At 56.2% G+C, this 10,109-nt stretch overlaps 2 protein-coding genes across 5 annotated transcripts; both read left to right on the top strand.

Moving 5' to 3' along the window:
* The first annotated feature begins 778 nt into the window (after positions 1-778).
* Positions 779-5,224, top strand: LOC120503093 (erythroblast NAD(P)(+)--arginine ADP-ribosyltransferase-like). Of its 4 annotated transcripts, none has more exons than XM_039711257.1 (3): positions 2,663-2,893; positions 3,523-4,310; positions 4,929-5,224. In XM_039711257.1, the coding sequence occupies exons 2-3, from the start codon at positions 3,566-3,568 to the stop codon at positions 5,012-5,014; spliced, it is 831 nt and encodes a 276-aa protein (XP_039567191.1). In that variant the 5' UTR covers positions 2,663-2,893; positions 3,523-3,565; the 3' UTR covers positions 5,015-5,224. The 4 variants fall into 4 exon arrangements, 2 of the variants coding, with proteins under 2 accessions (XP_039567191.1, XP_039567190.1); XM_039711256.1 differs by having other exon boundaries at positions 2,666-2,900; XR_005627658.1 differs by lacking the exon at positions 4,929-5,224 and having other exon boundaries at positions 779-2,893; positions 3,523-3,554.
* An 861-nt stretch (positions 5,225-6,085) lies between these two features.
* Positions 6,086-8,948, top strand: LOC120503094 (erythroblast NAD(P)(+)--arginine ADP-ribosyltransferase-like). The gene is made up of 3 exons (XM_039711258.1): positions 6,086-6,438; positions 7,065-7,886; positions 8,684-8,948. The coding sequence occupies exons 2-3, from the start codon at positions 7,130-7,132 to the stop codon at positions 8,767-8,769; spliced, it is 843 nt and encodes a 280-aa protein (XP_039567192.1). The 5' UTR covers positions 6,086-6,438; positions 7,065-7,129; the 3' UTR covers positions 8,770-8,948.
* The last annotated feature ends 1,161 nt before the right edge of the window (positions 8,949-10,109 follow it).

Below are 10,109 nucleotides of genomic sequence, written 5' to 3'. Positions count from 1 at the left end.
AATGACTCAGAGGGTAGAGGATCTTTAGGAGAAATGGTTGTCAATGGTTGATTTCACTCCGACCAATTTCGGTATCAGGTGCTGGGGGGACTCCAGGGGACCCCTAGGTGGGGGGTGGGGACATGTGACTGTGGGATTGGGATTGGGATTGCAGTTGTGCAGGGACACTGGGGGAGTCACAGGACTGGGACTGGGGTCATGGGCTGCTCTGGAGGAGAATGAGGCGGGAGGGGGACCAGGCAATTGTGGGAGTGGGATTGTGGTCATGGGAGGGCTGGGAGACACTGTGGGGGACAGAACGTGATTCCAGGCTTTGTGCTGAGGTTCTGGGGTGACACTGAAGAAATTAGGGAGTGGGAGTGTGTCGGGGTTGGCTGTTACTTGTCTGTGCCCCAACATGGGAAAAGGTGGTTCTGGGCAGGCCGCGCTTTCGAAGAACGAGTCTGGACTCTTGCTTTTCGGTCTTCAGTTGAGTTTATTGTTCCTTATCTACAGAGTTTTTCTGTCTGTCCAGCTGAGGTCTGATCAGCAAGACAGCCAAGGGCACTCTCTCCCGCCCACGGGGCAGTTGTCTCTTTTATAGTGAAAATTACGTATTAGATATTTACCTTCTATTTCCAATACTTTTCACCGTTGTTGGCAAGTGCACCTTCACCATGAACCAATCCACACATGCCGACATCATCCTGAACATGGATGCTAAGGAGAAGAAAGAAGAAGGACAGGGCATGCCCAAATCCCTCCATCTTAGAACTCCTGACCCCCATGTACAGGATTCCAAACCCCCCTGTACAAGGTTCAAAACCCCCCTGTACAGTGCTCCAAAGTTTTTCCCTTCACCCTCTGATTGCTACTACTATGCTACTTAAACTTTTGTGGCCCGTAATTCTTTATATAAGGTTGGCGATTTCCTCCATGAATTAAGGTCGAATTTCCAGGTGTCTTCGGCTTCCTGCCAGGGTCTCCAAGCCCCTGCCAGGGCTTTGAGACATCCAGGGCATCCAGAGAGGTGTCCTGGGTTCCAACAGGAGTGGAGCCTGGGGACAGGCCGAGTAGTGCAGGGGGGTTCAGGGAGTGACCCCAGGATTTGGGTTGGAGTCGTATGGGGGCTGAGGGACTTGTAGTCATGGGAGTAGAGTTGGGTTTCTGGAGCTCCAGGAGAACACAGTACTGTGGGATTTGGATTGGTGTACCTGGGGGCTGGGGGACATTGGGGAGGCATAAGCAACCCCAGGATTCAGGATCAGGGACCCCAGACATTCCCAGGGGTCTGCTAGCCAGGAGTGCCTCCCTTCCCCCTGGGCTGACCACACTCCCCTGCCCAGTCCCTCGCTGAGGAACTCTGCTCTGTGTCTCCTCTGTGTCTCCTCCATGTCCCCTCTGTGTCCCCCAGTGTCTCCTGCGTGACCCCTCAGTGTCTCCAGTGTCCTACCCTGGTCCCTGTGGCCTCTCTTCTCCATGGCCCCCCTGGCTCAGACCCTGGCACTGCTAGTAATGATCATGGCTACTGCGGCCATTGAGGTGATCCCCCTGGACATGGCCCAGGACTCCTTCGATGACCAGTACCAGGGCTGTGGCCCTGCCATGACAGCAGTATTACTGGCCCTCCACTGTTGCGAGTTCCAGCAGAACAAGAAGTTTGCTGAGGTTTGGGAAAAGGCCATGGCTAAGTGGCAGAGTCAGGGGTCCCCTACGTCCCCTCTGTCCCCAGAACAGCCCACTGCCATCATGGCCTTCACAACAGATGGCCTGTCCGATATGTTCAATAATGCCATGCGTGTGGCCGGGCGCTCCCGCCAGGAATACTGGGACAATTTCCACTTCAAAACGCTGCATTTCCTGCTGACCGACGCCCTGGCGACGCTGAGGGATGCTCAGAAAGGGCAGTGTCTCGATGTGTTCATGTGGGCGTGTGGGGTCCAACTCGACACGCAGCATGGTGACATCGTCCGGTTCGGTCAATTCATGTCATCGTTCCTGAGCAAACCTCTTGGCAAGTGCTCCAATCTCACGTTAGTCGAGCTGCGCACATGCCATGGTGTGGAAATCCAGTTTTTTACCGAACATCCGGGACAGCCGGTGGTGCTGATCCCACCCTTCGAGACCTTCAAGGTCATCCAAGTCACGCCGGAACAGGACAAGACACAGATGTCAGATTCAAGGGGGATGTGGGGTAGGTGGTTTGGGACTGCTGCACCTTCCCAGTCCCTCAGCCCGTGGGGAAGAGGAGAGGGCACCATGCTGCCGGGGGTTTGGGATAAAAGGAGGCTGTGCCCTCTGATACCTCGAGAGAGAAACCCCACGGGGATATGGCTGTGGAAAGTCTGTCTCTTTATTGAAATCAAGTTTCAAGACTGCTTTGTGGACACTTGACTTTTCATAGTGTGGCTTTTCCTCACATGCTGAAGGTGCTGGATAGAGCTTAAAGTCTGACAGGCAAAAATGATAAAAGGATGTAAAAGAATTTACACAGGGCAATAAACATGGCTTGAAGCAGTGGAGAAAGAGATGGAGGGAAGGGTTTTTTGACAAGTTCTGTACCACAGAAGGAGCAGCGCCTTGCGAAAGTGAAAGTTTGAGGTGAGGTCATGTGGGATATTGGGACACATTGAAATGGCTTCCTGATTACTGTTCAGGAATTCTCCAGGACAATAAGAGGATTTCCAGAGAGGGGCAGAGCCATGCCACCTATTTACAGCAAAAATGCTGTTTCTGTATTAGATAGGAAACCCATTTCAATAAATATTTATAATTATGCTGGATAAATTCTGTGTGGCAAAGTCCCCACGGAGCTGCAGGACCAGGAGAGATCTGCTGTGCGTCTGAGCTGATACTGAATCCCAGCTATCTGATACCTCCACTTCCATCAGGGAGTTCACTCCGGCCGATTTTGGTATCAGGTGCTGGGGGGACTCCAGGGACCCCTAGGTTTGGGGGGGGACATGTGATGGTGGGATTGGGATTGTGGTCCTGTGGGGACACTGAAGGAGTCACAGGACTGGGACTGGGGTCATGGGCTTTTGTGGGGGAAAATGAGCGGGGAGGCACAGAGATGGTGGGAGTGGGACTGGGGGCATGGGGGGGCCTAGGAGACACTGTGGGGGACAGAACGTGATTCCAGGCTTTGTGCTGAGATTCTGGGGTGACACTGAAGAAACTGGGGACTAAGAGTGGGAGTGGAGTCTGGAGACAGGCCGAGAGGGACAATGAGGGCCTCAGGGAGTGACCCCAGGATTTGGGTTGGGGTCCTATGGAGGCTGAGGGACTTGTCATCATGGGAGTAGGATTGGGCTTCTGGTGGGCTGTAATACTGTGGGATTGGGATTGGGGTCCCTGGGGGCTGGGAGACAGTGGGGAGGTATAAGTAATCCCAGGATTCAGGATCAGGGACCCCAGACGTGCCCAGGAGTCTGCTAGCCAGGAGTGCCTCCCTTCCCCCTGGTATGACCCCACTCTCCTGCCCAGTCCCTCACTGAGGAACTTTCCCCATGTCTCCTTCATGTCCCCTCTCTGTCCCTTCAGTGTCTCCAGTGTCCCACACTGGTCCCTGTGGCCTCTCCTCTCCATGGCGCCCCTGGCTCAGACCCTGGCACTGCTGGCAATGACCATGGCCACTGCGGCCATCAGGGTGATCCCCCTGGACATGGCCCAGGACTCCTTCGATGACCAGTACCAGGGCTGCAGCCCTGCCATGACAGCAGAATTACCGGCCCTCCACTCCTACGAGTTCCATCAGAACAAGAAGCTTGCCGAGGCTTGGGCAAGGGCAAAGGCCAAGTGGCAGAGTCGGGGGTCCCCTACATCCCCTCTGTCCCCAGAACAGGCCACTGCCATCATGACCTTGACAATGGGTGGCCTGTCCGATATGTTCAATGATGCTGTACGTGTGGCCGGGCGCTCCCGCCAGGAATATTGGTACAATTTCCCCTTCAAAATGCTGCATTTCCTGCTGACCGACGCCCTGGCGACGCTGAGGGATGCTCAGAAAGGGCAGTGTCTCGACGTGTTCCTGTGGATGTGTGGGACCCGGTTTGACACGCAGCATGGTGACATCATCCGGTTCGGTCAATTCAGGTCGGCGTTCCTGAGCAAACCAAGTGGGGAGTGCTCCGATCTCATGTTAGTCGAGCTGCACACGTGCCATGGCGTGGAAATCCAGTTTTTTACCGAACATCCAGGAGAGGGGGTGGTGCTGATCCCACCCTTTGAGACCTTCAAGGTCACCCAAGTCACCCGGGAACGGGACAAGACACAGATCCAGCTCCGCTCCACTGGGACCTTCAGCAACTACAACTGCGAGTGGCTGCGAGGTGATGCTAGAGGGGACAGCCTGGGGAGATGGGGACACCCACTGTGGCCATGGGGACACCCATGATAAGGCAGAGGGGACAGTGACACTCACTGGGGACTGGGACAGGGACAACCACTGTGTGTGGGGGGACAAGGATACCCTGGGCTGCGGACACCAAGTCTGGGGAGACTCATTGTGAGCACAGGGACAGGAACCCCCGTGACAGGGCACAGCGATAGGAACCCCCACTTCTGGGAGGGGACAGGGACAGGAACACCCATGCCAGGGGACAAGGGACAGGGACAGTGACAGGGACAGAGACAGGGACCCCCCAGAGTACCAACCCTGTACCACTCTGATAAAGGCAGTGCTGTGGGGATGGGCCCTGTGTGTGGAACACGGGCGGGCCAGGACCCCCCTATGGCACTCCCTGACTCCCCCTGGCTGCTGCCACCTCTAAGCCCACCGTGACTCCCCTGACCTCCCTGGCCCCTGTACCCCCCGTTCCTCCCTGACACCCTGACACCTGGCACCTCATGTCCCCATCACTCCTGCCACCCCTTAACCCCCATTTTGGCCATTCCTGACCCACTCACCCCCTCACTGGTCTCTCATTTTGCTCCTCTTTGTCGTCCAGGTGGGACCATTGCCAGGGTTTCCTTCCACCTCGGAGGGCTCCTCCTGACCACCACAGCCTTGGCAGTGGCCACTGGGATCCTCTGAGCCATGAGGCCACCAAGGTCAGCGAGGTCACTGTGGTCCCTGTGGCAACCATGGCTGCCATGATCACCACGACTCCCTGAGCCACAAGGCTGCCACAGCCACTGTGACCAGTGTGGCCACCAAGGCCATTGTGCAAAGCAATTCTATTAATCTATGCTACCATAACAATTCCATTAAATAAATCTGACAAAACTAGCAAAAAGTGCCAATTCCTAAGCAGGGCTCGATGTCATTCTTCAGAACGACAGTGGTGAGAATGTCTCTTTCTCTCAGCTTTGAGGAGAATCCTTGGGGAGCAAGGGAGGAAGGAAGGAAGGCCTTCCCAAGGGAGGAACCTCACATCCCAGCCTGGCCTTGGACACGGCCAGGGGTGGGCCAGCCACAGGTTCTCTGGACAGCCTGTGCCAAGGAATCACCGCCGCCAAAGGGAAGGATTTGATAGGAAGGATGGGTGGTGATGTCTTTGAAAAACGACTCAGAGGGTTGGGGGATGTTTAGGAGAAATTGTTGTCTGTGTCTTCAAAATTATTCTTGACATCTCTACAGACATGAAGTTTGTCATAGATCCTTGGTGGTTTGACCAGAAAGTCTGAAGTCCTGAATATTCAGCTAATGAGAGAAATGGGTCGTCACAAAATCTATTGACGAAGCCTGACAGCTTGAATTTCTGAACTTTGGGAGCAAATGACAGCCTCAAGGTGGTTCTGGCGTAGGTGGTTTGGGAGGGCTGTACCTTCCCAGTCCCTCAGCCAATGGGGAAAGAAAGAGGGCAACATGAGGCTGGGAGTTTGGGATAAAAGGAGGCTGCACATTCGAAAAGCTTGAGAGAGAAACCCCATGGAGGTGTGGCTGTGGAAACTCGGTCCCTTTATTGAAATCAAGTTTCGGGACTGTTTTGTGGACACTTGGCTTTTCGTAGTGTGGCTTTTCCTCACATGCTGAAGGTGCTGGATAGAGCTTAAAGTCTGACAGGCAAAAATGATAAAAGGATGTAAAAGTATTTATAGAGGACAATAAACATGGCTTGAAGCAGTGGAGAAGGAGGTAAAGGGAACTCCAATGGGATTTTTGTCAAGTTCTGTACCACAGAAGGAGCAGTGCCTTGCGAAAGTGAAAGTTTGAGGTGAGGTCATGTGGGATATTGGGACACTCATTGAAATGGCTTCCTGATTACTGTTCAGGAATTCTCCAGGACAATAAGAGGATTTCCAGAGAGGGGCAGAGCCATGCCACCTATTTACAGCAAAAATGCTGTTTCTGTATTAGATAGGAAACCCATTTAAATTTTGCTGGATAAATTCCATGTGGCAAAGTCCCCCTGAGCTGCAGGACCAGGAGAGATCTGCTATGAGTCTGAGCTGATAAGGAATTCCAGCTTTCAGACACCTCCAGTTCCATCGAGGAGTTCACTCCAGCTGATTTTGGTATCTGGGGCTGGAGGGAATCCAGGGGCCCCCTGGTGGGTGGGGGAGACATGTGATGGTGGGATTGGGATTGGGATTGCTATCCTGCGGGGACACTGGAGGAGTGACAGGACTGGGACTGGGGTCATGGGCTGCTCTGGGGGAAAATGAGGGGGGGGGGGCACAGGAGATGGTGGGAGTGGGATTGGGACCGGGAGACACTGTGGGGGACAGGACGTGATGCCCGGATTTGTGCTGAGGTTCTGGGGTGACACTGAAGAAATTGGGGACTGGGAGTGGGAGGGGAGTCTGGAGACAGGCTGAGGGGGACAATGAGGGCCTCAAGGAGTGACCCCAGGATTTGGGTTGGGGTCGTATGGGGGCTGAGGGACTTGTAGTCATGGGAGTAGGATTGGGTTTCTGGGGGCCATGGTACTGTGGGATTTGGATTGGGGTCCCTGGGGACTGGGGGAAGTTGGGGACACATAAGTAACCCCAGGATTCAGGATCAGGGACCCCAGACATGCCCAGGAATCTGCTAGCCAGGAATGCCTCCCTTCCCTCTGGGCTGACCACACTCCCCTGCCAAGTCCCTCACTGAGGAACTCTCCTCTGTGTCTCCTCTGTGTCCCCTCTGTGTCCCCCAGTGCCTCCCCCGTGTCCCCTCTGTGCCCCCACTTTTCCTCCCTGGTCCCTGTGGCTTCTCCCTGCCATGGCCCCCCTGGCACAGACCCTGGCACTGCTGGCCATGGCCACCACAGCTGTTGAGATGGTTCCCCTGGACATGGCCCAGGACTCCTTTGATGACCAGTACCAGGGCTGCGGCCCTGCCATGACCGCGGCGTTGCCGTCCCTCAACAGCTCCGAGTTCCAGAGGAACCCTCTCTTTGCCCAGGCCTGGCCTAAGGCCATAGCCAAGTGGCAGAGTCGGGGGTCCCCTCTGTCCTCTCTGTCGTCCCCAGCCCAGGCCATCGCCCTCATGGCCTACACGATGAATGACCTGTACGAGAATTTCAACCCAGCCGTGCGCACGGCTGGGCGCTCCCGCCAGGAATACCGGGACAACTTCCACTTCAAAACGCTGCATTTCCTGCTGACCCAGGCCCTGGTGACACTGAGGCATGCTCAGGGACGGCAGTGTCACAACGTTTACCGGGGGGTGGACGGAGTCCGGTTCAAGGCAAAGCAAGGTGACATTGTGCGGTTTGGTCAATTTACATCGGCTTCACAGAGTGAAGAAACTGCTATGAGATTCGGGATAGACACGGTGTTCCATGTGCACACGTGCCATGGTGTGGAAATCCGGGAATTCTCCAACTATCCCGGCGAGAAGGAGGTGCTGATCCCACCCTTTGAGACCTTCAAGGTCGTTGAAATCAGCGAGGAAGAGGACAGTGCATGGATCCAGCTCCACTCCACCGGGACCTTCAGCAACTACAACTGCGAGTGGCTGGGAGGTGACACCACAGGTGACAGTCTGGGGCGATGGGGACACCCACTGTGGCCTTGGGGACACACATAAGAAGGCACAGGGACAATGACAATCACTGGGGATGGGGGACAGGGACATAGCCACCCACTGTGTGGGTGGGACAAGGACACCAACTGCTGGGGACAAGGACAGGGATACCCAGTGCTGGGGACACTCACTGGGGTCCTGGGGGGACAGCAACACCCAGTGTGGGGGAGACCCACTGTGGACAGGGCACACCCATGACAGGGCACAGGCAGTGGGGGCACTCACTGAGAGTTTGGGGAAAGGGACAGTCCATGCTGGGGACACCAAGTTTGGGGCTACCCCCTGTGGACATGGGGACAGGAACGCCCATGACAGGGCACAGGGATGGGGACCCCAACATCTGGGAGGGGACATGGACAGGGACACCCTGCCAGGGGCCAACAGGGTCAGGGACAGAGACAGGGATGTCCCCATTCTAATCCTATCCCTTTCCACCAAATGCAGTGCTATGGGGATGGGCCCCGTGTTCTGGACGTGGGTGGTCCATGACCCCCCACAGCACTCCCTGAACCCCTGTCACCCCCCATGGCACCCTCTGACTCCCCTGACCCCTGTCACCCTTAAGCCCACCATGACCCTGCTGCCCTACCTAGCCCCTCTACCCCCCATATCCCCCACCCACAACACCCTCTCACCTGTCACCTCACGGCCCCCATCTCTCCTGCCACTCCTAACCCCCCATTATGGCTGTCCCAACCCCCTCATTGCCCGCATGATTCCCCTGACATCCCTCTCTTTGTCCCCCAGGTGGGAGCGTCCCCAGGGCTTCCTTCCACCTCGGAGGACTCCTCTTGACTACCACGGCCTTGGCAGTGGTCACCGGGATCCTCTGAGCCACAAGGCCACCAAGGCCTCCAAGGTCACTGTGGTCCCTGTGCTGACCATGGCCACCAAGATCACCACGACTCCCTGAGCCACAAGGCTGCCACAGCCACTGTGACCAGTGCGGCCACCAAGGCCATTGTGCAAAGCAATTCTATTAATCTATGCTACCATAAGAATTCCATTAAATAAATCTGACAAAGCCAGCAAAAAGTGCCAATTCCTAAGCAGGGCTTGATGTCATTCTCCAGAACAACAGTCGTAAGAACGTCTCCTTCCCTCAGTCTTGAAGAGAATCCTTGGGGAGCATCCCCTTCCCAAGGGAGGAACCTCACATACCTTTCATTTCCAGCAGGAACAGGGGAGAGGAATCTCTGTCTGAGAGGTGACTGGACATTCCCAGGATCACCTGATGGACTGACACGCCCAGCTCTGGTGCTTCAGCCTCAGTTGTCAGTTTGGGGTAGGGGATTTGGTCTGATTTCAGCCCAATTCAGCACCAAAATCAGCACCAGACCCCTCTCAATGCAGCCCCAATGGCCACAAATGGGGCATTGTCCCTGGGGCACATTCCAGGCAAAGCATTCTGCCACATCCTACACTTCAAGGTGACCTTAAAGGCTGGAACTTGGGAGGTTGAAGAGGGCAAGGGCAGGTCCTGTCCCTTTGGGAGGGACAGTCCTCAGTGCCAGTCCTGGCTGGGGGGGACCTGCTGGAGCAGCTCTGGAGAAGGACCTGGGCATGCTGGTGGGTGATCAGTGGAGGTGGCTGTGTGTCCCGGGGCCAGGAGGGATCCAAGGGGTGTCGGGAAAAGCAGGGCCAGGAGGTCAGGGAGTAATCGTGCCCCTCTGCCCTGCCCAGTGAGGCACATCAGGAGTGCTGTGTCCTGATCTGTCCAGTGCCATGTCCTGTTCTCGGTTGCTCTGGACTAAATCCTGTGCTCAGGGATGACGCTGTCTGAGCTGGGAGGTTGGGCCAGGTGCCCACTCTGGGTCCTTCCAGCCTGATCCATTCTGGGATTTGGGGATTCTGGAAGTTGCAGTTCGGGAATTGTCCACAGGAGGGCAGCAGTGAGCACAGGAAATCAGCGGCACTGCGCATGCGCCGCCCCCAGCTGCAGTTCCGGGTGCCACCAGCAGGCGGCAGCACGAGCTGCAGGCGCTGCCGAGCGCCCGCCCCATCCCGGCCCCGGGGCTCTGCAATGGTTTGGGATGGAGCGACCTTAAAGCCCGTGCGGTGCCAGCCCTGCCATGGGCAGGGACATCTTCCCCTGGGCCAGGCTGCTCCAGGGCCTGCCCAGCCTGGCCTTGGACAAGGCCAGAGATGGGGCAGCCCCAGCTTCTGTGGGCAA

The sequence above is a fragment of the Passer montanus genome, unplaced genomic scaffold, assembly GCF_014805655.1.
Source record: "Passer montanus isolate IOZ18808 unplaced genomic scaffold, ASM1480565v1 scaffold244, whole genome shotgun sequence".
Lineage (NCBI taxonomy): Eukaryota > Metazoa > Chordata > Aves > Passeriformes > Passeridae > Passer > Passer montanus.
Note: the sequence above shows the minus strand (reverse complement) of the source record. Positions and strands in the feature narration are given on the sequence as shown.